This window comes from Trichosurus vulpecula, chromosome 3, assembly GCF_011100635.1.
Source record: "Trichosurus vulpecula isolate mTriVul1 chromosome 3, mTriVul1.pri, whole genome shotgun sequence".
Taxonomy (NCBI): domain Eukaryota; kingdom Metazoa; phylum Chordata; class Mammalia; order Diprotodontia; family Phalangeridae; genus Trichosurus; species Trichosurus vulpecula.
The window spans coordinates 393162731-393188890 of record NC_050575.1 but is presented as its reverse complement, the minus strand read 5'-3'; the positions used below and the strand labels follow the sequence as shown (position 1 = coordinate 393188890).

Genomic DNA, 26160 nt, shown 5'->3' with positions numbered 1-26160 from the left:
TTTCTTTTTCTTTTTTTAAAAATAAGTTTTTATTGATCTCTTTTTACATCATCATAATTTTCCCTGGTATCTCCCCCCACCCCCACCCCACCCTTTCACAGAGAACCATTCCATATAACTAACAATATTTTAAGGCCAAAAATTTTTAAAAGGAGGGGGGTGGAAATCAGCAAAACTAATCAATACACTGAAAAAGTCTGAAGATCTGTGCAGTGTACCACACTCACGGCACTAGCTATGCTTTTCAACACATCCAAGCTATGAGAGTCAAGGCAAATGAAAAAATAACTATGGCACAGGCAGGCTTTTGGCATTGTGCCTGGTACACTGTAGGTGCTATCATTATTATTATTAAATGATTCAACATGGGAAGCACAGATTATGCTTAATCAACATGTAGTCAGAGAAAAGACTACCTTTTTAAGTAAACTGCCCAGGGTACAAACCCAAAGCCTTAGCAGCCTCAATCCAAACTCACTGGGTCACCATTTTCTACTGTAGTTTCAATGGGATATGCCTCTTCCTGCCTTTTGTCATGAAATCCTGCTCTCTGAAACCCCAGTAACTGTCTCTGGGGAGAACACAGCATTTCACTGGTGGAGAAAATGATCTTGGGTCAAAATCTACAGCTCTATGTGGCTGAAGAGCCCTGGGTGGTAGGAGAGAGGGATGACTGACTACCCAGAAGCCAAGAGAGTATTCTTAGGTGCAAGCGAGCAACACTGACATTCTGACATAGCTGCTTGTCTCTGATTCCAAAGCTAACTTTCAATTTGCAAAGGGAAAATTTAGATTAGATTCAGAGTGTGTCAGTCAAGAGAAAAAGTTCAAAACAAAAACACCAACCACAGTGACAAAAAAGCTGAGACAGGAGGGTTTGAAATCTGAACATGGATGTGTTCAACTGGATGCCAATCCAGCCTCCAAAGGCCTTTAGGCTGAGCTGCAATAAAGCACAGCCTGTATACAGGATTTGGAGAGCATACCAAGAGGGCCAAGATGCCCAAGAACATGGAGCAGGATGGGGACTTCTCAGCCATATCCCATTTCTGCTCTGGCAAATGAAGGGATGGAAAGAAAACTTAAACCAGACCTAGAAGAAAGGACTGGTGCTCCTTCCCAAGTAGGAATATGCAGAAATAATCTGTAAGGATTCCCCTAAGTTCTTGATACCAGTAAAAACAAATGCAAATTCTATGACATGAATACAAAATAAATTTGAAAAAAAAATAAGAGTTTGCCTCATTACAATTTGGCTGCCTCCCCACGTAAGAAGAGCCATCAACGGGAGTCCCCACTCAGTAAGAACTGGATTCCAGAAGGTTATTTCAAATCACAAAGTACACCCAAGTGACAGCAGAAATACGAACCCCAAAAGGGGCCAACACAAAAGCCTTCAAGGGAGGAGTCAGTGAAGGATGCACACAGCTGGCTGCAAAATTCCACACACTATTAGCAAAATTATCAGCAAAATCTAAAATTGCACCAGCTCCCTAGGAGAAAGGCAGGGCAAAAGGAAGGCAAGCCCATGAGGGAAGCCAGTCCTGCAGTTATTCCAGAGATGGAAAACAGAAAAATGTAGTCTTCTTTGATGCTAATGACATCCAAATTCATCCTGTATAACTCGTTCATACAGTTGTTTGCATGTTGTATTCACCCTATTAGAATGTGAACTCCCTGAGGACAGGGACTATTTTACAATCAATGGGCAAGTAATTATTAAGTGCCTACTATGTGCCAGGCATTGTGCTGAGGATACAAAAAGAGGCAAAAGCTCCCCTCAAGGAGCTTACAATGTATGTGGGGGGGGGGGGACAACATGCAAACAAATATACACAAAGCAAGCCATACACACAAGAAAAATAGGAAATAATTAGCAGAGAAAAGGCACTGGAATTAAGAAAGGCTAGGCAAGGCATCCTATAGAAGGTGGGATTTTAGTTGGGACTTAAAGGAAACCAGTCAGTAGTCGGAGTGGAGGAGGGAGAACATTCTGGGCCTGGGGAAGAGCCAGACAAAATGCCCAGAACCGAGAGAGAGAGAGTCCTGTAGGTAGAAGAGCAAGGCTAGTGTCGCTGGATCAAAGAGTACATTTTGGGAGAGAAAGGTATAAGCAGACTGAAAAGGGAGGAGGGAGCGAGGTTATGAAAGGCTTTGAATGTCAAACAGAACATTTTGTATTCGATCCTGGAGAAAACAGGGAGACACTGGAGTTCACTGAGTAGGAGGGTGACATGATCAGATCCGTGCTTTAGGAAAATCACTGTAGTGGTTGAACGGAGGATGAATTAGAGTGGGAAGGAACTTGAAGCAGGCAGACTCTCGATGAGGGACTGCACCAGAATGGGGGAAGTGTTGGAGAAGAGAGGGTACAAAGGTGAAATCAAAAGGCCTTGGCAAGAGCTTGAGTATGAAGGGGTGAGGAGATAGTGAGGAGTCCAGGATGATGCCTAGACTGTGAGCCTGAGGGGTGGGAGGATGATGTCACCTTCTACACTCATAAGGAAGATAGGAGGGAGGGGGAGAGGGTTTGGGGGAAAGACAATGAGTTCGGTTTTTGAGTTTAAGATGTCTAGTGGACATCCAGTCTGAGATGTCTGAAAGGCATTTAGAGATGTGAGACTAGAGGTCAGCAAAGAGACTGAGGCAAGATAAGTTGATTTCTAGTCATCAGTACAGAAGTGGTCATTAAATCCATGGGAGCTGATGAGATCAAGTGAAGGAGTGTGGAGGGAGAAGAAAAGAGGTCCCAGGGCAGAACCCTGTGAGACACCTATGGTTAGAGGGTGTGGTTTGGATGATGGTCCAGCAAGAAAGACAGAGAAAAAGCAGTTAGATAGGTAGGAGGGAGAACCAGGAGAGAAGAGTGTCCAGAAAACCTAGAGAGAAGAAGTGTATCAAGAAGGAGAGAGTGATCAACAGTGTCAAAGGCTGCAGAGAAGTCAAAGGAGAATAAGGATTGAGTATTTGGCAACTAAGATCGTTAGTAACTCTGGAGGGAGCAATTTCCGTGGAATAAGGTCAGAAGCCAGCTTGTAAGGGGTTAAGAAGAAGGGAGAAGAAAGTGGCAGCACCTATTATAGATTGTCTTTTCCAGGAGGTTAGCCACAAAGGACAGAAGAGAAATAGGATGATGGAGGGATGGAAGGATCAGGTGAGGGATTTTTTTTTGGCCTTTCTTTATATCCCCAAAATCTAGCACAGTGCCTGGCGACAGAGTAGGCACGTTACCTATTTGCTTCATTATTTATTTAATTTGCTGTTTAATTAATTTACTACTATATAGTTAACAAATGCTCATTTGGCTGATTAATTCATTGAGAAGCTCCAGTATGCAATAATCAGAAAAAAAGGAAATTAGCTTCTTAGGATAAAATGTAAAAAGTTGTAAGTCAGGAGTATTTTGTTAGTGTTAATGAATGTAATATCTGAAATGTTATGTGAAAACTCTCAATACTAATGGAAAACAGCCAGTAATTCTGGTTAAAAAAAAGGGGGGGAACACAAAGAAAACTCACAATGAATATGATAATCTACATGCCATGATCATTAAGACAGTCAGGGTAATTACAAAACAGGGTAATAAGCAACATCACTGTTGACAAAACCAAGTTATCTCCTAGCCTAAAGAGAGCTGACTCTAGAGTCTGGGGGTCTGAGTTCAAATTCTGCCTCTTCCGCTTACTACCTGCATGACTTGGCCAAATTTCTCAACACTCAATGGCCTTCATATTCCTCACATGTAAAATGATGGGGCTGGACTAGATGGCCTTCGAAATTCCTTATGGCTCTAGATTTTTGGTCCTATAAATGTATTATGTTCAACTAAGAAAAAAAAACTACCTTGTTATCTACAATATTCAAACTAGCCAGGCAATGCAATCTAGCAAGTGTACCTACAATCAAAATCTGATTCAGGAAAATATACAAAGCTAGGAGTCAAGGCAAAGCATATATCACAAACTAAAAGATACTTGTATTCCAAGGATAATAGTTTCTCTTTTGAAAATGTTAGATGTCTTTCTTAAGCTTTGAAAACTAAAAAACTAAACTGTCACCAGACCATGTATAGGTAATCCATAAATTTGGAAATATACTTAAGATCAGTATAAACAACCTGCCATGTCACTGCATTCATGTTTTTAGAGTTCAGTCTCTTAGAGACCATCTAGCCCATGGCTGCTCCCTCTCTTCTTAGATCTATTATTAGCCTTAAGCCCGCCCCTTTTAGCCTCCTATCTCCAGGTGTCTAGCGGACATCTCAAATTGAATGCCTCATGGACTGAATCTTCAACTCAACATGTCCAAAACTGAACTCATCTTTTCCCCCAATCTCTTGCCTCTTCCTAATTTCCCAATTTCTGTCTAGAGTACCAATAACTTCCCAGTCGTCCACATTCAAAACAGAGGTCACCCTCTACTCCTCAGTCTCTCTTATTTCTACCTCCATAACAGCTCACATATGCCCACCTTCTCTCCTGACACTGCCACCATGCTGGTGTAGGCCCTTGGCCTCTCTCCCCTAGGCTGATAAAATAACAGCCTGCTGGCTGGTCTTCCTTCCTCAAGCCCAACCTCCACTCAGCTGTCAAATGGATTTTCCTAAAGCAGAAGGCTTCCTTGGCTTCCTCAAGGTCACACACGCATTTGATTCTAGAAGTGAAAGGGAACCATCAGAGTTTATCATGTCACACACCACCCCCCACCCCCAGGTGACAGGAGCAGACCTGACCTTTAAGAAAATCACTTGGGCAGCTGTGTGAATGGATTAAAGTAGGTAGAGGTGAGGCAGGAAGAACAATTAGGAGACTATTGCAAGAGTACAAAGGAGAGGTAACAAGGGTCTGACCTAAGGATGCAGCTATATGAGGAGAGAGAAAAGAACATATACAAGAGATGTTATGTTATTATTAGTGAAGAGCCAAATATGACCCCAAAGATATGAACCAGGTGACTGGAAGGATGGTGGAACCCTCACCACAGAAAGGAAGTTTAGAAGAGGGGAGGGTTTTCAGGAAAAGATAATTTCATGGTGGCAAAGAATTAGAAACTGAGGGGATGCCCATCAGTTGTGGAATGGCTGAACAAATTGTGGTATATGATTGTGATGGAATACTGTTGTGTTTTAAGAAATGATGATCAGGATGGTTTCAGATATATGAACGGATACAAAATGACGCAAGCAGAACCAGGAGAACACTATATACAGTAACAACAATATTGCACAATGATCAATTGTGAAAGACTTCGCTATTCTGATCAATATAATGATTCAAGATAATTCCAAAGGTCTTACAATGAAAAATGCTATCCATCTCTAGAGAAAGAACTGATGGAGCTGAATTCAAATTGAAGCATAATTTTTTCATTTTCTTTGTTTTTCTTAGCGGGTTGTTTTGTTTTGGGTTTTTTTTTTTGCGACATGGCTAACATGGAAATACGTTTTGCATGATTTAACATGTATGATTGGTATCACATTTCTTGCCTTTACAATAGGTGTGGGGGGGTGGGAGGGAAGGAGAGAATTTGGAACTCAAGTTTTTTAAATGAATGTTAAATAAATAACTGGGTTTTCTGGAAGAAAGAAAAAATGATGATTTTTGCTTTGGCTGTATTGAATTTAAGATGCCTACAAGATACCTAGTTCGAAATACTCAGGAGGCAGTTGGTGATATAGAATTCGGCCTTTAATTTGATCCTAGGCTCTTAGCAAGGTGCCTCATACATAGCAAGCACTTAATAAATGTTCATGAACTGACTGGAGCTCAGGAGAGAGCTGGATATCTAGATCTCAAAGTCATCTGCACAGAGATGATAAATGAAGCCCTGGGAACTGATGAGATGTCCAAGCGAGAATATAGAGAGAAAACACAGGTCCGAGACCCACAGCTGGCAGTGTGACACAGATGAAGATAAAGATAAATAGAGCACTCAGAGGGATGGCAAGGGAACCCAGAGAGAAGAATATCATGAAAACCCAGAGGGAGAGAGAATCCAGAAGGAGTCTCAGGAGGCCAGCAGCGCCAGATGCTAGAGAGACTTTAAAAAGGGTGAGGAGTGAGAAAACGCCATAAACTTGGCAAGCTTGCTGAGATCATTGTTAACTTTCGAAACAACAGTTCCATTTGAGTGATGAGGTAAGAAGTCGGACTGCAGAAGCGTTAGAAGAGAATGAGGGAAGAGGAAGTGGAAGCACAAAATGTGAATGGCTTCTTCCAGGATACTGAGGAGAGGATGGATCACAGCTGGGGATAGTAAGCTTCAGAAAGGGCTTATGAGGATGGGAAGAAAGGGGTATGTAAGCAGCAGGGAGGAACGTGTAGACAGGGACAAACTGAAGATTAGAGAGAGAAGGGCTGGCAAAGGGACCAATCTGCTAAAGGAGATGAGAGGGCCTGGGATCAAGGGCACAACTGCCCCTGGCAAAGGGAAGAGCCACCTACCTCATCAGAGGTTGTAGCAAATTGAGGAAATAGTGGGGGTGATGTCGTAAGGGGAGAAAAGGGAGCTCAGAATGGCTTGAGGTTTTTTTAGCACTCACCCAAGTAAGTGATGGGGAGGGGTAGTATGGTCTGAGGGGCTTAACGAGAGAAGAGAATGTCTGGAACAGCTGCTTTGGTGAGTGGGGTAGAGAATCATTTAAGAAGTAGAAGGATGGTCTTGCTACAGGGAGGGTCTAGTGGATATTAGATAACAAATCTGCAGGGGCAGCTAGGTGGCTTAGTAAATACAGCACCAGGCCTAAGGTCAGGAAGACCTGAGTTTAAAGCTGGCCTCAGACATTTACTGGTTGTATGAGCCTGGGCAAATCACTTAACCCTCAGTTACCTCATCTGTAAAATGAGCCAGAGAAGGAAACGGCAAACCACTCCGGTATCTCTGAGTCGGACATGACCGAAAGACTGAACAAGAAAACCAATCTGTAATGGACCAGTCGGCGCGGCTGTGTGAATTTGTTTAACTCTATTCAACAAGCATGTAAATGAGAGCAAAGAAGATGGAGGGTGGGAGTAAACCAGGACTGCGGCTTGGCAGGGCAGGAGAAGCAACAGGACAAGCGAGCAAAGGAGAGTGTGCAGCTGACTTGATCCACTACAGTCAAGACCTGCAAGAGAGAAGACTGTGGCCAAAGCAGAAATAATCATCCTGAAAAGCACTGAGGAGTGAAGGGCCTAGACTAGGTTATGATGAGGGCCAAAAGAAGAGTCTGAGGAACGTCAGGATTCTTGAACACGGAAGTGGAACACTTGGAAGTGACAGCAGCATCAAAGGTATGACCATCCCTGTACACAGTCATGGCGGAGGATAAGGTCCCAGGAGCTAAGTTCTGATACAGTCCAATATAGTGAAAAGTATCACCCCACACTAGATCACTTACAAACTCCGCCCTCCTTAAAAAGAGTATCCTTCCTTGACGTTCTCATTGGCCTACTATTTTTCTAGGCTGTCATAAGCTCTAGTTTAGTCACTGCCCACACATGATTTAATAAAATATTCCTTCAATGCCTTTATCTCTTTATCTCTTATCTATAACTTTCTAGTGATGAAAATTCCATACTACAGAACCTAGATACAGATCATTACGTTGAGACGGGAAGAAAGGTTCCCTCTCATTCCTTAAATGGGATGTCCCTTTCACACAGCTTACTATGGCCTAGATCCTTCCTTCATTTACTACTCATGATCAGAAATAAATTCTTACTGATAGGATCACTAATGTCATTGAGTCATTTTGGTTGTGACACCCCCCCACACACTGCTACTGCATCAAATGATATATCCCAAACCCAGGTGAGAGGCTGGATTACAAAATGCTGACTTGTGTTACAGATATTTATGGCTGCATGTCTCATCTCCTCCAGAGTAAAGTTCTTCAAAGAGAGAGATTCTTTTCTACGCTTTGCACCCTGAATGGTGCCCAACACCAAACTCCACAGATAGCTGTCAAATGAATGGATGAAGCAAACCCCACAATGGCTGGAAGCCTTACTTTCAAAAAATAGAAAGAGATTCATTTCCAACATTTTTAGTCTCATCCCATAGATGACAACTGCTCAGATCAGAACAAAACCAAAATATGAGATATGTCATCAACTGACAAGCATTTATCAAGTGTTCACTATATGGCAAGCACTGCGCTGAGCACGGCGGCCACAAAGAAGGCAAAACCATGGACCCTGCCCTGAAGGAATACACATTCAAATGTGGGAAAGCACATGGAAATGATGAGGTACACACAGGAGGACAGACAGAGTAGATGGAAGGTAAGCTGAGAGGGGAAGGCACTTGCAACTAGGGGGATTCAAGAAAAGGTCTTCTTGCACAAGGTAGAATTTGAGCTAAGTCCTGAAGGAAGCCAGGGAAGCTAAGAGACAGAGATGAAGAGGGAGAACAACTCAGGCATGGGGGATGGTTTGTGCCAAGGCACAAAGATGGGTGTTGCCTGGGTGAGGAACAGCACATAGGCCAGTGTAGCTGGCACCCCTGCTGTCTCTACCATGTTACATATATTCACTTCTCTTCGTATACTTTGTTAGTCCCCAATGATAAAAACAAGGCTTTTACAGAACATGCATAAAAAATAGGAACCACCATATAGAAAATATAAACAGATGACAAATTCCACTTCATGCTAACCGTGTATCCCATCAACTCTAAGTAATAGATATTCCCAACATAGTGGCTTTGGCTACTTCCATCCCAGGTCAAGGAGAGGAGACAAGCAGTCCATGAAAGGACGAGAGACTGGGTCCCGTATGCAGAGGCGTGGCTCCCATCTGTTCCTTTCCTCTTTTCCTGCTCATACCACCCCTCCCCTTCTGCCTTCCTTTGATTTATTCCCAGTGGGCTCACACCCAGCTTTAGTTTATTTTCCTTTCCATTCTGGGGCAGGCAGTCTGCAGACACAGTTGGCCAATTATTTAGAAGACTCCATATGTCTTTGGGGCTTTGTTCAAGTCTAGAATATTACAAGTCCATCATATCCTCCGAGCTTACTACAGACAAAGTGATTCAGTCAGTATACTTGATATATTTTCATCAAACTAGAAACAGAAAGGGAAAAAGTGATATGTGGTAAATGACAAAAATCCACAATAATATCTTAACCAAGGGACCCTCCACATACTTTCAGGCCTATTAATGAAAATACCTTTGGCAGTGGAGATTGAACTCAGCAATCCCAATTTTACCAGCTTCCATGACTCCTACAAGTCTCCCTCAAGAGAGGGAGATGTATGGTGTGGATGGTCGCTGGGATTCAAAAGGGTGTTGTGCTAAGGAATCATTTAACTCAGTCAGAAGACACCTGGGCAAATGCAGAGCTGAACTGATTTGCAGAGATAATTTTACTCCCCTGAATTCCCTTACAACTTAACTCCCTGCCCCCAAGATGGCCATGGGCCTACAAAGGAGGGGAAAGAAAATCTTTAGTAACTGGTCAACTGATTATTTCACACGGTAATGGAAGTAAATCTCAAGTAGCTGAGAATTCAGCCACTAATGAAAGGGCCCCAACACAGTGGCTTTCCACTCCAAAGCCTAGAATTCCACACTCATTTTCTAATGTCACAGCAACTTTGAAGAAGATTGCCAGGATAAGCTTAGGCTATATTTGGATAATTTCCCCTCTCCCTCCAGATGTGTTTCATTGGCTCTCCTCAGCTATCCTCAGATGTGATTTTGAACTATTGTGTGTCTATGAAAAGCTTCACCAGCTTATATCCTTGTCCCTCCTCCAGAAAGTTTTCCCCAAATACTCCAAAACCCACACTTTTTGTCCTTTCTCTAAACTCTTAAATTACTGCCTTTAAGGGCCCTGATCAAATAGGACCTTGTATTATTATGTAATCGATACATAGGGCTTCTCCTAAGAAAGTAAATTGCTCTGAAGACAAAGGCTCTTTCAGAGCAGCCCCACCGTGGAGAGTTAGAGGGGGCCTCTGCAGCGATCCTGCCCACCCCACCCCTGAACAAGCAGCCCCTCAACACATGGTCAATCACCCAGCTCCTACATGAAGACCTCCAAGGAGGGGAAACCTACTAATTTCCAACTCCCCCACCTTTGCCTTTAATGGATAGTTATAGAATTGAATTTTATCAGCTTACCAAAGACATGAAACACTTAGGGCTAACTGAGGGGCATGACAAGTACCGTGTCAGTTTCCATACTCCTCAATTTTTGCTCAAAATTCATTTACCCAACTCCCAGTAGAGATATTTTACCAGAGTAGCTGTGCCTCACCCAAAATGCATTTATAAATTCAATAGGACTGTCTACATGCAAATTTGGGGAAGTGGATGACAAACTGTGAGGCTGTAGCAAGAAAGCTGGATTTAGGGTCAGAGCACCTGGGCTTACCTCCCATGGGTGACTCTGATGGTCCACTTTACCTTTGAGGACCTCAGTTTCTTTATCTGTAAAAGGAAGGAGCTGACTAGCTGGACTATTTGGCTTCTGAGGCCCCTTTCGGCCGTAAAGCTACAATCCTACGCTGGCCATAAAGCATCACTTCGGGGCTGCTGCAATGTGTTTCTCCTAGATAAACCAAAATGAACATATTAACTATTAGTGGGCCTGGAGAGTCCTCAATTCTATAATTTATATGTCTTAATTTGGGAGGGGAGCACTGGGGGTACCTATAGGCAACAATTTCTCCCAAACGTCCCCTCTCCGGCTTCCTAAGATTGAGAAATGGCTATCTTCTAAGTAACAAAATACCTCCACTGATTGTCAACTCTGAGCCTGTTCCCAAAACAATTCAAGCCCAGTATGTTGCTGGGACCCCTCTGCATTGGCCCCCTCATGGGAAATCAGAATCGATTAAGACATTTCATGCACAGAGTTTGGGGAAATCGGAGATAATCCCACTTGGAAACAAAGCTCTGAGTCCTAGCTTAGTAGGCAGGAGCTAGCAGTAGCCTGATGATCTCAGGCCAAAGTGATCCTGAGGACACTAAGACCAAATCCAATCAGAGCTTAAGTGGATTAGCTCTTATGACACTGAATAAAGCATGGGAGAGGAGAAGGAAAGGACACTAGAGCTGGCTAGGCATCTGTATTTCAGTCTCTTCAGGGAGCCTGGCATGATTTAAGTCCCAGAAAAACCTGCCCCTCAGACAGTGAGAACTAAATATTTAGTCTAGGAGGTCGAGTACAGAAGCTAATCTTTCACTATGCTCCAGGGGCAAGAGAGCAAAGTGCCATCATTGAAAAGGTAGAAGGTGGATTCCTTCTCCTCCCATGGTTATCCATATTAAATTCAAGGTCCCCCTGAGCAATAATTCACCCTGTCTCAAGCTCCTGAAGCTATCACATGGGGCAGCAATTATAAAATGTGGGGGAGCTGACAGGCTCAGAAATACTACCCAACGAGCAGCATCTCCAAAATGGTTTTCTGTGAGATGGCAGCAGCCACCATGTATACTCACAGAATGCCCAGATCACAAGGGCATCATCCAAGGATTTCAGAGGCTTACTTATGGAAAAATGTTGCTACTAGTCATACAATACGGTAGTCTGGCCACCTGCAAAAAACCCATATGGGGCTTCACAGTGGATATTGAAATGATTTTGCCCATCATGAAGCAATCATTATTTACTGACCATCTATAACATGCAAAATAGAACCATCTCTGTGGTAGAGTCCAGTGGATGTTTTAACTTAACTTTTAACAAGTTAACAGTATAGAGAAAGAATGTATGTGTGTGTCTTCCCCCAAATCAGTCAGAGAAATTCTGTGGGCAAAGGTCAGATATGTAAATCCAAATATGTTCAAGGCATTCTGACAGCTCCCCTCCAGTCCTTGAACTAAACAGGAGCATTAGCTACCTCAACTACAAAGAAAGCTTTCTAAACCAATTGGAACTCCAAAATACTTGTGGCTAGAGATAAGAAAGAACCAACATTGTCAACGAGTGAGATGGTAAAGCTGCCCCTCTCTCCCAAACAGCTAGTCACCACTTTAGCCTGAGATCAGATCCAGTGTTTCCCATTCTGGATGCCAATTAGCTCCTTTAGCTGACATAAGATCTGCTAATGGCACCATTCATCTCAGTGCTTCGAAATCAGATTATCTATTCAGACTTTTAAAAAGCTGTCTAACAGATCATGGCTAAGCACGGCAACTGCCCCATCCCTTTACAATCTCTACAGAGCAGTTTATCTCATGTCACCCAAGGAATAAAAGAAAAGGATGCCTTTAATGAGAACATACATAAGCAAGCCAAATACCCAGTCTTCCCTTCCCACCCTCTTCTCAAACTATAGAAATGTCAAATCACATCAACTCATCAACCCATAAAACCAGCCTAGTCCACAGTGGTATGCTGAGATGATCCAGATTGGAATTGCCAAAGGCCATGCCTGTTCCCTGGAAGTCACACAGACACAAGCAATCATTATTTTTGCTTTTTAAAGCCCGCTGCTTCTTGGCATTTCTGCCTCAGGAAAATTTTGCCCAAATTTACCACGACTAATGGGGACTTTACCAATCAATTCATCAGCTGCTCCCTGAGGAGCACACCAGACTGCTGCTGTGAGATGGCTTTTTTCCTTAAAGTGCCTGGAGACTTTGTACACAGTAATAAACAGGTCAGGGCAGTCCCCACCCCCATGCTCTAGCATCAATGCAGTCATAACAGCTCTTCCCTGCCCAATAATTGTTGCCATGGGAATGCTCTTTCATGATTAACACAAGGATAGAATGGGAATTACACTAAATAAAATGCAGTCATTTATGATGGGAGCAACGACACAGACTCCAAGGGTTATGTATGTGGGTCCTAAAAGGGGCAGTGCAACAAAGGCACCTGATGGAAGAAAGGGCAGAGTCGAGATCTCCTCCTCCCCCTTTCCCAAATTTGGTCACTCAGGGCAATCAACTTTGCCAACCACCCCTACCAACGAGCCTAAACTCCTGCCTTTCCAAAGAGCCCACGGTCTACTCTCACTTCTGAACTACTGGAAAAAGCCCCAGTTCTTAACATTACTGGGAATTTCTGAAAGCTTTCCTCTATAAATTCTCTTAACTACTTCCCAACATCTTTCAATAATGCCAAAAATCTCCTCTACTTTGGGTGCTACAGATGCTTAGGGCTAAGAAAGCCGTACCTGGATCTACCTCCAAAGCAGTTTGTGCTGGGTGGTTGGTGCCGTGCCTCAGTCGCAGGAGCTGTCCCACTGGGCTCCCTCCCAGGTAGCTGTGCTCCTGAATGGGGAAATCCACACAAAGAGAACAGAAAGATTAGACACTCAGTCTCTGAAACACAGCTAGCACCGTTCCCCCCCCCCCCCCCCCCCCCCCGCAATGGCTGACAGAACTCTGGTTGGGACAGCAGTGACCACCAATGGAAGATTAAAGAATAAAGGTATCTGCCCTATGTTGGAAGACAAAGCACCTAGCATGCTATAGCCACTGGGAGAGAGAACCCATGAAGAAAGAAACAAGGGGAGAAAGATGGATGATACTTGACTCTACTAACATGAAATGGGGGCTACAAACAAAAATCTTAGGAAAAGATCCAATGTTGGAGCTATTTTACTCTAGGCCCTCCTAGGAAGTCTCAGGAGGAACCTTGGTGGCATGATGGTGGAGTGGCAGAGTGCTGCCCTGAGTTCAAATGCTGTCTCAGACACTTAACAGCTGCAGGACCCTGAGCAAGAACCCACCTCTCTATGCCCATTTCCTTCTCTGTAAAAAGGAGCTGGACTCGCCTGATGGCCTCTAAAGTCCTAGTTCTAATCCATGATCCTCGGTCCCAATTTCCTCACTTATAAGCTGAGGGATGTGATTTCTGAGGTCCCTTCCAGCTCTAGCATCCTCTCATTATAAGGTCTTGTGCTTACTTTAGATACTTCGAGGATCTGTGATTTCCCAGGGGTGAGTAGTCCTTCCATTGACACAGAATGAAACCTCCTGGCAACTCAGTAAATGGTCTTTAAGAATTGCTGTGGCTGAAAAAGTCACTACCCTGATGGGGCCATGGCCACCAGAGCCATTCTCCATCACAGAGAGCTTGAAGCCATCCCCTTGGGAGGTTCCTCTTGTGCTCCGCTGACCCCTGCCTCCCACCCCCAGGCTGGAGAAGACCACACTGAGATGGAGGACCTTAACAGATCTTGGCCTCTTAAATAGAAATTAATTTCAAGGTCACGGAAAGTGAGAAAGTGTGTAAGAGAACCCGAGAAGAAAATTACTAAGACCCTGGTCTTCGGACCCAAAGTGTCCCTAAAGCTGTCTTGCCGGTCTCCCTTGGCCCTTTTCTGCAGAGTCTCCTTGCCTGCTCCAGTGCAGGAACCTTCCAGCCCCATGAATGAAGGTCTAGTTGTGGAACATGTCTGTCTCTCTGTCCTCACTGTCACCATGTTCTGCCTCCTTATCTGAGAGTCAGAATACCGATCTTGTCTCCTTTAACCTAGAGAGCCTCTCTGGGAGGTAGAAAGCTCTAAGGTCATACTTCATGCAACAAGATAGTAAGCGAAATAGGAGGAAAGCTAATCCATTTCAGACTTCATGAAATAATTTCTTTCTGGATCCAAAGGATCCAAATTCATGCTAGACTAAATGAACCTCCTTATCAACTCTGAATAATGGGATAAAAATGTTCATCTCTCCTGGCTCTGATCATGTTTTGTTAGATTTGTATAGCTAGAACAGCCAGAATGCTGTGCCAGTATCCATGAAACATTACCCAGCAAGCCAGAAGAATGCCTCAAGAATGTGGGATAGATTCTCTATGGAGGAATTATAGAAAGACAGAGAAAAGAACTGCTCAGGATGAGAGAGCCTGGAGGGGCTGCAATCTATTCCATCAAGGAGTGGCCATGCTGAGGAGATCCTGTACACACTGAAATACTGAAGGCTATGAGTATCTGTACTATTGAGTATCCATCTCCAAAGAACATGTGTTCTCATACAGCACACCCTCAAATCTCTCCATAGGCATAAGCACAGAAGGAAGAAGAAAAATGAGCAAGAGGAAGAAGCTATTTCCAGAGATTCCCCAAGATTGAACATAGCTCACTACCTTTGCTGCTAAACCAAAGAGCAAGCATTTACTTTTCAATTTTATATTCGTCCTCAATCAAGTAAGTCCTAGGAAAACCAGATTAAAGGAGATCGGTTTCTTGACTTAGACACAAAACTTGAGACCAGAAAACACATCCAGCTCATTTATGAATCCAAGATGCTCTGGTACCTTTCACCCAAACAGGAACCAAAGCCATATCATGGATCAGGACTGACTGAAAGGCACACAGAATGAGGCTTCCTGGTACTGAATCAAACTCCTAGCACACCCCCGCCCCGGGTCTCAAGCCCTACCACTCCCCTCTTCAGGCACCACCATGTGCAGCAGGGCAGCACTCACCGTCTGTCACGGCATTGCCATTAGGCACACTTCCCAGATCAACAGTTGGCCCGTCCAGGAAAATTGTCAGCTCTCCGCCTGAGACAACGCTGCCTTTGTTCTCGGTCTGCAGGTTCAGGGTCAGCTGCGTGTTCTCCACTGTTGGAGACAGAAGGCAAACCAATTTCACCATTACTTAAAGATTTTTCAACTGAAAGCCTCCCATTTTACTTACTCTCTCTTTTTCTTTTCTGCCTCAATTCTATTTTTCTCTTACAGGACTCTGAAGGAAGGGTTAGGAGGTAGGTGACATATTAGAAAAAAGAGACCTGGAGAAAAGTTTCAGACAGTATCCATTGCACGAACCTCAAGGGCAATGGCAAAACAATCCCACTCATGGAGTTCATTCCTTCCAGCCGAAGAAGGAAATGAACATGATCACCTTCTCACTGGTTGAGTCTCATGAGGGCAGAGTAGTCAAGATTTGGCCCTGTGAGGGGGAGGGAGAGGAGGAAAGCTCTCGAAGTTAAGGAAGGAGGGTAACATAGCCATCTGGCACACTCGGAAAATTCAAATCTACGAGCCTGGCACAAAAGGGAGAATGTTGGTATCCGTGGCAAATACACTGTACAAACCAACAAAATCTGCAAATGTGGCATTTAAATAAATGTCTTCATTTTGTCAGCAGAATATGTCAGCATAATAAAGGATCAGTCTTAATCCCTTTCCATTCCAGGAACTATACTACATCCATGCAACTTTTTTAATCCCTTCTTTATTCTACTGCTATTTCTTCAGCCACTATCACCTCTTGGTAATAAGTTCTGTAACTAATTTTCTAGGAAGTAGCACTTTTTGCTTGTCTTTTTTTTTAACTTTTTTAAATTAATTTTTTTTTTTAGTTTACAACACTCAGTTCCACAAGTTTTTGAGTTCCAAATTCTCCCCCCCTCCCTCTCCTCTCCCCCCAAGACGGCATGTGGTTCTACATATACCTTCACATTAAACTTCTTTTCCCAATAATCAAATTGTAAAGAAGAATTATAACCAATGAAATGAACCATGAGAAAGATGTAACAAAACCAAAGATAAAATTTTTAAAAAGAAAGAGCAAACAGTTTGCTTCAATTTGCACTCAGATTCTGCAATTCTTTCACTGGATGTGGATAGTCTTTTCCATCATGAGTCTTTCTGAGTTGTCTTAGAACCTTGTATTGCTGAGGAGAGCCAAGTCTATCAAAGTTAGTCATCACAGAAGCAGTGTGTCTGTGGTTGTGTACAATGTTCTCCTAGTTCTGCTCCCTTCACTCATCATCAGATCATATAAGTCTCTTCAGGTTCTTACGAAGTCCGTCTGCTCCTCATTTCTTATAGCACAATAGTATTCCATTACATTCATATACCACAACTTGTTTAGCCATTCCCTAATTGATGGGCATCCCCTTGATTGCCAATTCTTTGCCACCACAAAAAGGGCTGCTATAAATATTTTTGTACATAAGGGTCCTTTTCCCCCTTGTATGATCTCTTTGGGATATAGCCCTAGAAGTGATATTGCTAGGTCAAAGCGTTTTTACATGTCTTCAAATGACAATTTTCCAACTTCAGTGTCCACTAATTCCAAATTAGATTGACAGTTCCCTTCCAACCGTCCTCCTTCTCCCCTAAAGTTCTATCTTAATCTCTCTACTCCATAAAGGGAGCTAGGGAGCTTCCCCTAACTTGGCAAGTCTAGAGGCCTTTATGCAGACCTCTTCCTCTTTCTCTGCCCTCCTTAAGGTACAGCAACTAGATACAGCAACAATGAGGATAAAACAATGTGGTCTGACTTGTTTCCAACACACTTCTTGATGATACCATTGTAGTATCCATTTTAGTCAGCCACCAAGCAAAAGCACTGGAGGAACAATAGATAAAAAATGCATAGATATATTCCTTCTATATATCTTCTCTCATCATCTCCTAAACATGATTTGGACGAATTTTCTTCCCAGCTGAAAAGACAAGAGTCAAATATCACAGAGCAAGAACCTCTCCCTGGCCATCTATAATATCACATCTTCTCACAGCCCCTCACATGAGCCAAAGGGGCCCAGCCTTCAAAGAGGCTGGCCTCAGCAGACAGACCACTGATGGGCCTGGAGAACAGACCTCTTTCTGGGAAGGCAGAGAGGCGGGGACCTCTAGGACAGAAGGGTACATATGCTGTCAGGCCCAGTGGCTGCATCCTGTGTTTTTACTTTATTGTTTTTCTTGATCATAAGGAAAGAATCAATGGGTGAGAGGGATGGGTATGAAAGTAAAAAGCATCAATGAAGAGTTTTTGTTTATTTTTTTTTAACACAACAGTGATGACACTGGCCCAACTCTGCTGGCTCTGATATCTCATGGCCCTAATTTTGCTTTTCTTCCTTGTTTTTCCACTGTTTCTGGCCAGATCCACTTATATAATACACACACACACACACGCCCAGAAGCAACTGTGCAGCCCTGTGCAGTACATTTTATCTTCATTTCACTCAGGGGGTATTATGTATTTTTTTTTTCATTAAACCTCTGAGAATACAAACTTCCATTCTTCAACCCTACAGAGCCAGGGGAGCTATACGATACATAATGGGGCTAAGAGAAGGTGATTAGCTAGTTGAATGACAGACTGGGGTACCCAGTGGAGCCAAGAAGGAGTGTGTGTGGCTGGAAAACACAGCCTGGAACTGGAGTTCTAAATAGGAACATTAGCTGTCCTCCTCCTGGAGCCCGGCAGGAAAGCTGACAGACTCTACAAACAGCCTTTCTTCTCTTGCACTCCTTCCTTTAAATTATGATAGTAATGCCAAATGGGTATAAGTCATCCGCCTGACGGCATGGACGAGTCAGCCTTAGCCAAGGCTTCTGACTGGGAGCGTCTGTCTGGCCCAGGTCTGTTTGTACTATCAGCAGATACCACATGAAACAAAGGCCACATTGCTCCCTCAGCAGTGACTAGAAAACACTCATTCTCTACTTTCCATAACTAACATTTTAGAGTCTCTGCCTATGCATCTCAACTGTGACCCATAGATCTACTACCCTCCAATTCTAATCATGGGGCCTCTTTAGCAGAGGAGATCAACTTACGGAATGGTTGGAGGAAATCAGATGCAATCAGAACAAAATGGGACATAAATACAAATGGAAATACCAAGCTAGTGGTAAAATTCAGTTACTTCCCAGAGTATGAATTTATGCTGGCCTGGGACATCAGCATAGGCCTGCTTCCTAAGTTAAAGGTTGGTGGTTGAAATGGTTAACTCCAAGATAATCTTGGAAAAAGCAAAGTGGGCTCAACAGACTGAAAATAAATTATCCCTGACACCCGGAATCAGGATGTCCCTCTTCTCTATTCCCTTTCTTCCAGATCAACTATATAGTATATCAAGCAGCACAAAAAGAGAAAACTATGAGCAAACGCAGCCAAGAGCCTTTTGCTAGCTTCCTCCTCTGATGCCTCACTGTGAGCTGGCAGTGACCATGAGTTCTGAAAAGCTATGCCAATGAACTGCCAGCCCTCGATGGTCTTAACAAATGCAGGCCCAGCAATGATCGTGTGCGTTATCAATCAAGGACCAGGGTGACACAGGATAGTGAGTTTCTCTGCCAAAGCAACTCACAAAGACCACCTGTTAAGGCAAGAATAATTTATTATCTGTGTAAATGGAAGGACCCATCCTACCTCCCCCCAAAACCCTATATTCCTAAAGTTCCAAGACATGTGCACACACTATCACACTGTGCCTACTCTATGGACAAAATGTTTGGCTCTACAATGGACATTTTTCACAAGCACTCTTGTTATTTTAAATAAGGTCTGAAGACCAGCCTAGTAGGCATGAGCACAAACTGGAGTTTGGTTTTCCAGGATCCATGGTCATAACAATTTCTTGTGCCAGGTGTTAGATACAAGTTCTATGGTTCAAAACATCTCCACCTCGACCCATGTAAATTGTAAGGGCCAGGTGCTGCCTGTTTAGATTGTAAAGGTCAGGACCCTGGAGGGGTGGAGTGTAAGTATAAAGCAGGTGGGCACTGGTCAGTGAGGTGGGAACCTTTAGGGTTGAAATGCACAAGCTAGGATGTTGTGTGTGCACCTTTGTTGGCCCCCATCAAGGCTTGGGGGGAATCTGTATTTGCCTCAACTGGCTCCCATTGAGGCTTGAGGAGATTTAGGGAATGCACAAGTTGCGTCTGTCTCGACTGGCCCCATCAAGATGTAGGGGGAGCTGCTCCCCTCCTTCTTGACAGCCCCTGCAACAAGGGTAATTGGAGAATGCTATAGGAGTTGGTGTTCAGCAACCCTTGTGAAAAGATTAGATAGAATAAAGTCTGCATTTATTTAATTGCTAACCCCTTTGAAGCTATCTTTCCTTTATAAAAGCAGATCGAAGAACTTGTGCTAGCAGGCCATCCTGAGTGTGCTAGGGTGCTTGCTAATACAGTAGGTCAACTACCACTGCCGCCCTAATTTGCCACATTAAGGGGAAAAAGGATCTGTGGAAACCCTCAAGTCTTACCTGAATCTCAGGTGCCAAGCAAAAGATTCCTTCACTTTCCCCTAAAGAGCAATCAATTTCTAGTAGATTCTTAATATAAGCCAATGAAACCATATCCAAATACAAGTTCAAACACCCTAACTCTAATTCCAAGGAAAGGGTCAAGAATCTTGATCCCAAATTCCTACATCGTCAAGCATCACATCAGCCATTTTCCCCAGTGCCTTCAGATAACTCACGTCCAGAAAAATACTGTCCATATGTTCAATGAGAGAGACTAGAATGCAACTTTTCCCTTCCTTAACTGTAGTGTTTAAATGTGTAGTTTCCATAAAGCATTAATAAGTACGGATGGATAGAATCTACAACACTGAAGGTTTTTTTTTTCCCTATGCTGACGACAAAAAAAAGCGGAAAACCTCAACTGGTAAATCATTACAGCCACACTATATAATAACAATACAACTACTATGTGTTTATGAAATCCAGGGCTTATGCTCTGACAAGGGATTTCTAAACACTCGAGATTTCTGCAGTGTATGTGAGAAAGCATTTTTCTATTTAGATGCTTAGCTGTGCTTGAAACCCTCCCTTCCAAAGTATGCATGCATTACTTTTAGAGAAGGGAATGCTATCCTTGATTTCTCATAACTCAAAAAACGAAGAAAAAGATTTCATTCAAATGTTTAGTATTCAACCTTTCTAAATCAACCTTTTTCTCATTCCTCACCATGAAAAAAAGTCTATACAGTACTTTTAGAAGAAACCAAGTACTGAAACTTTCAGCTCAGAAAGGATTCTTTATGGAAACTGACAATGATGCGGTTTACTTGGCTTTAACTCTAATGATTACTGAAACAAACAAGGCTCCTTCTTCACTCTGCCATCATTCCCATATTCCTCTCAAAAGGAAGAAAAAATAAACAGTGTGTTTATTAACAGGTAAAAGCTCCATTTTGCACATGACTGTGAACCTCTGTGTATGCCCAGAGCGGCTCGGCAACAAAGCACAGAGGAAATACCAGAAGAACACAGTGTAGTTTTCCCTTCCCAGTTCTTCACAAGAGTAGATCATACACACAGTCTGGAGTTTCACCAGCTTCCCCCCTTCCTATGGCTTGATCCCAATGCTCTTCCGCCATGTTCCTGGTGCAGAAAAAGGAGGCCACAGGCCTCCAGTATTAACTTGCATAAGAACCTGCCATACTTGAGACATCTTTGCCACCATCTGTCTTCCCATCAACCATGGCCTAACAGGAGAAATACACTGCTCTGAGTTGTCCTCAAACTAGCATCAGCCTGAGAACACCAAACTCTTGATACTCAGACAAATTCCACCATCCCACAATAGGACCCATTTTGTTTCAAACTCTTGCCTAAGGGGAAAGTCCTGATCTTATTTGCCATCTACACGTAAGCATTTCGGCTTACAGATGAAATGCAGACTAACAACACACGAGGTTACACTAACTTACCCTGAGAAAAGAGCTTCATCTCACAGGGCCAAGGCCAATTCAACCCTACACATATAAGAACTATCAGACTAAGAAAAAACATCCATGAGCCTCCTGGCCATGAATGTACTTCAAGTCCCAATGTACTTCACCCCAAACGTATGTGGACACACAACACACACACATACACACACACACACACACACTGTTCTCTTTATTTTAAAAAATAACAAATATAAACAGTATCAAAATCTCCCAGTCACCATTACAATCTATCCTGCAAGTCACATTAGACAAAGAGACTTTGCTGACCCAACAGAGGGTTCCCTTAAAACAGGATACAAAGCCTTCATCTATCCTGGTAAGTCTCACTGTTTGTTACACCCTAGCAAATTTCAGATTACAGGAATGATTTAGAGGAAATTATTATTATTTTGGGAAAAGCAGGTGAGTTTGACTTGAATGAAGTCTCAGTTCCCATCAGCACTGCTACCCTGCATCATTAGTACTTCTGTTCACCAAGGGAAGAGTGAAATTCCCACTCACCTCATTAATCTGGATTCCTAGAACCAGGTCTAATTTTAACGGATTCTGTATTTCCTTGCCCTCAGGAAACTACACTAACTACTATCCTTTTGTGCTGCATGACGCCAAAATCATTACTATAAACACTGTAAAGGAAACAGACTGCAACAAATCTTTACAATTAGCACTTCTGATAAAAGTCTGACAATCAAAAACCTGTTAGGAATTAACACAAACTCATAAAAATGCCATCATCCAATAGATAAGAAATCAAGGGTTGTAAAGAGTCAGTTCTCAAAAGAAACCCAATTTACAAAAAGACATGAAAAAAAGTACTAAAACTTTAAATTTCAGAGACATGCACATTAAAACTCTGAGATACCATCTTATATTCATCAAACTGGCAAAGATGGTAAAAGATGATAACATTCATTGCCGGTAGAATTATTGAAAAAATAAGCATGCCAATACCTTGTCAGCGGAGTTTGTGAATGAGTATAATCTTCTTGGAAAGCAAAAAAATTACAAAAATATTAATACTCTTTTACCCAGTGATCCCGAATGATATCCTAAGGAGACTATAGACAGGGAAAAAGACCTATGTGTTCCAAAGTAATCCTAACACCTTCGGTAATAGCCAAAAATAAAAAGGGAGGGCAAACTGTGTGTCCAATGTTTAGAAAATGATTGAATAAATTATATTATATGAATATATTGGAATATTATTACACTATAAAAATGGCAACTGTGAAGAATTAAAAGATAGATGGGAAGCATGAAGAGTAAAGAAAGAAGGGCCAACAGCCCCACAAACATGATGCCTACAACTAGGTAAATCAAGATGGCGATGCTATTTATAAGAAACCAGGTAAATACAGAAAAAAGAAGTAGGGAAGGGGTCATGGAAACGAAGAAGTCAAATTTGTTACTCCCCTGTTAAAACCAATAAATGCATCTTTCTTGATTGGGTTTTGTTTTGTTTTGTTGCAAAGCTTCATGACAGCCCCACAAAGGAGAGAAAGGACATCCAGCCAAAGGACTTCCTGGAGAGGTAAGCTACCCCTTTGCAAGAGGCGCTGTCTGAGTCCACTTTCCCTTGCACTACCTTGTGCTTGTGGAAGAGTGTGTCATAGACTTTGGAGGGGATGTTTATATTGGCTGTACTTACTATACATCACCTGAGTAAATACCTGTTTTTAACAACGAAAAACAGCTGGTGGTTACATTAAGAACAACAGCAAAAAATCAAATATCTCTACACAAATGGGCTTTGTGTCCCTGCACAAGTCACCTAACTTGTCAAGGGCCCCAGTAATTCTCTAGGACTACAAGTTGCTAAGGCAGATGTCCACCTGCATCAGTCGCTGCACTCATAAAATCACAGGTCTTATAAAATGAAACAAGGCAAAGTCTATAAGGGTAATCATTTCAGTGAGTGTCCAGTTCATTTTCATGCTCCCTCCTCAACAAAGTACAAAATAGTCCCACTAGGAAGAAGAAAAAACGGTCAGAATTCCAAACAGGCAAAGATGCAGGGCCCTGGGTGTGGCCTGCTGTTGGAGAGACACTTCTGCTTGGCTACCCAGGCTGTGAGCTCTCCCACTGGGAAAAGCAGAAGGTGATTCTGCCCCTCAGCAGTTAGCAGGGCTACAGAAATGACATGGCTGTAATCATGATCCCCTCCACTCACACAGTAGCTCTCTCTCTCTCCTTCTCTGAAGACTGAACCCAAAAAGGTACTCAAGGCATCTTGGGAGACAGTGAGAAAAAGGAAAACAGAGTACCATGAAGGAATACTATAACAGGGTAAAAACCTAGCTTAAGCCTTGCTACCCTCCAAATAGTCCCAATTACCCATGGAGATAACCCAAAGCTGGCATAAACAAGGAGACAGTCATCATGACAAAAGGCTGGTTCAGATTGGGGACCATAACTTAAAGTTAAATTTTTCATTCTGTTTGTGGCCCAGGGAGGGAGCAGCCTCATTCTCCTATCATGGGTTCTCATTTGAGGCCAGGTCATCATTCACTGTCCTATAGAAAATACAAGTTTTGCAGCCAACTGTTGGAATACCTTTTCAGATATATTACTGGCCAACCACGGGATAGAAGAAGGTTTAAGATTAAGTGTTGAAAGGAGAAGTGAAGGAATCTCTGGGACTACTATAATAAATACAATCCTAACTCTGTGACCTTGGGCAAGTCATTGACCACTCTGGATCTGTTTTCTTATACGTAGGAAAAGGGGTTGATTTAGTGACTTCTAAGATTCCTTTCAGTTTGTGGATTCTTCCTCAATATTAAATCAAATGGTGTTGGAAAGAAGGGGGATGGACCCTTCTATTTCTTCCTTCAACAGTTCCACCCAGGAACAAATTCGCCTGACATCTTTGCCACTTTCCAGACTTGACTTTTCAAAAACCCTAAAAGAATTCTCTGTATGCAAGGATCAAGAACATTCTCTTTCAAATGGGACCCCACTCAAAAGCTGGAAAGCTGTTCATTCTGAGAAAAACCTCTCTTTCTGGTGAGCTAAAACATGGGATTAAGGGTGAAACCCTGCTAACCTCGAACCTTTAGCAGAAAGAAAAAGGAAGATGATCTCAACCATAGCTTGTGTTTTTAGTTATAGAATCATTCCCTACTTTCAGAGATGGGATCGGGGACATTTGCCTGTACGTTCCATGTGGTTTAATTGAATCATTCTGGTGGTCATTATGCCCATTCCAAAGCTGATGCACTTACAAATCACTTTAAATACTGAAGCTAAATCCCAGGCTATGCAGAAGGGGCCAAGAACAGGGAAGAAGAGGACTTTTAGCACAGGACTTTTTCTTCCTTTCTGAAAGTGAGATTTTACAAGGCAACCTTAGAGCCTGAGACATAGAAAGCAGGCTTGTTTTAACATTCATTTCAGGGGCCTGTGTGTTTGCTTTTTAAGACTCATGACTAAAAGAAGCTTTTCTTTCAAACAGCTCTCCTCCTCTGCCACCAAAGTCCCAAAATGGGTCCAAATGCAGCTTTCAGGAGTTTGGGGGTGGGGGTGGGGTTGCTGTTGGCTTCTTAAAGAATTCCTTGAGGTTCTGGCTTGGGCATGTATGCCTGAGGTGCAGGAGGATGCAAAGCAAACACACAAGGCGCTTTTCAGAGGCTGTTAAAAAAAACAACCTTGGCATCTGGTGCCAATCAAGAAACAGTAGCCGCTGATGTAACTGCAACCCGATCGGAGTGCAATAAAACAAAGGCTTTCATTTGGAAGCTGTGGGCTGGCAGACTCGAGCACGCTGCAGAGCCCAATGGGGCTCCAGTGGTCTGATTCAGCACACAGTCCATCTAAGGCTGCATCAAGGGGCCAACAACACAACCAAGCTCCTGCATCCCCAGTCCGAAGGCTAAGGATGTCCCCGGAGAGTTGTCTCTCATTCTTCCAAGGCCACCTCCCCCTTACTGAGACAAGTGTGGCTGTGCTAGTGCTTTAGGGATGTCCTGGGGTTGAGACAACAGGATCTCAATAGTTTCCAGAGTTATAAATATAACACGTTGGTTATGGGTCCTTCAGAAATTGATTTAGCAGTTTCTGCTCTTGGGTACGAGCTCCTCAGGCCCAGCTCTAACACACAGAGGTATTTTAACAACACCTTTAAGCCAAACCTTCCTACCAGCTCCAGTAGCTAAGAGATATAGTCCCCCTCTTCCCCTATGCCCAAGTGCCTGGCACAGTGCAGATGTTAAGTTAATTCATGATGACTGATTGATTTCCCCGCCTCCACCGAGCTGGAATGATAGGAAATAAAATAGCAGCAAGCTTAGACTAGGAAAGGAGAGTTTGATCTATTTTCTGCCTCTATTTCTACTCCCATTTTAAAGATTTAGAGGATTAAAAGTTTAATTTATATTAAACAGGAAGATTAGAGTAAGTTTAGGGGTACAGTGGAGGAATAGCTGAACTATCACATGAGTGTAATGGAAAATTACTATCCTGATAGAAAAGGAAGAAAGGCAATATGGTTTAATAGAATGCTGGCTTTGAAAAACTGGGAAGAATACGGTTCGAGCCTGGCCTCTCACAGTTCCATGGTCAGTCAGGTCACTTAAATTTTCAGGCTCCCACTCAACTCCCTAAGATGAAAAATTATAGACGGGCTCATGACCTCCATCAGTAGAAGGGATTTCCAGGGCCCTCGCAGGAATGAAGCCACAGGTCTGGACCAAAAAAAATCAAAAGTGCATGACGATCATGAAGAATTCAGAGAAACATGGGAAGAGTTGGACAAATTGATGCAGGATAAACAAACACACAGAAT

The 26160-nt window shown here is 42.9% G+C and overlaps 1 protein-coding gene across 2 annotated transcripts in view; it reads right to left on the bottom strand.

The window, feature by feature from the left end:
- The window catches only part of WWP2 (WW domain containing E3 ubiquitin protein ligase 2), a 127210-nt gene that overhangs the window by 78029 nt on the left and 23021 nt on the right, over positions 1 to 26160 (bottom strand). For both annotated transcript variants that reach the window (XM_036750360.1, XM_036750361.1), the window contains exons 5-6: positions 15371 to 15508; positions 13113 to 13209 (exon numbers count right to left, since the gene is read on the bottom strand). In XM_036750360.1, the coding sequence (XP_036606255.1) occupies positions 13113 to 13209; positions 15371 to 15508 (235 nt within the window). The remainder of the gene's footprint in view (positions 1 to 13112; positions 13210 to 15370; positions 15509 to 26160) is intronic.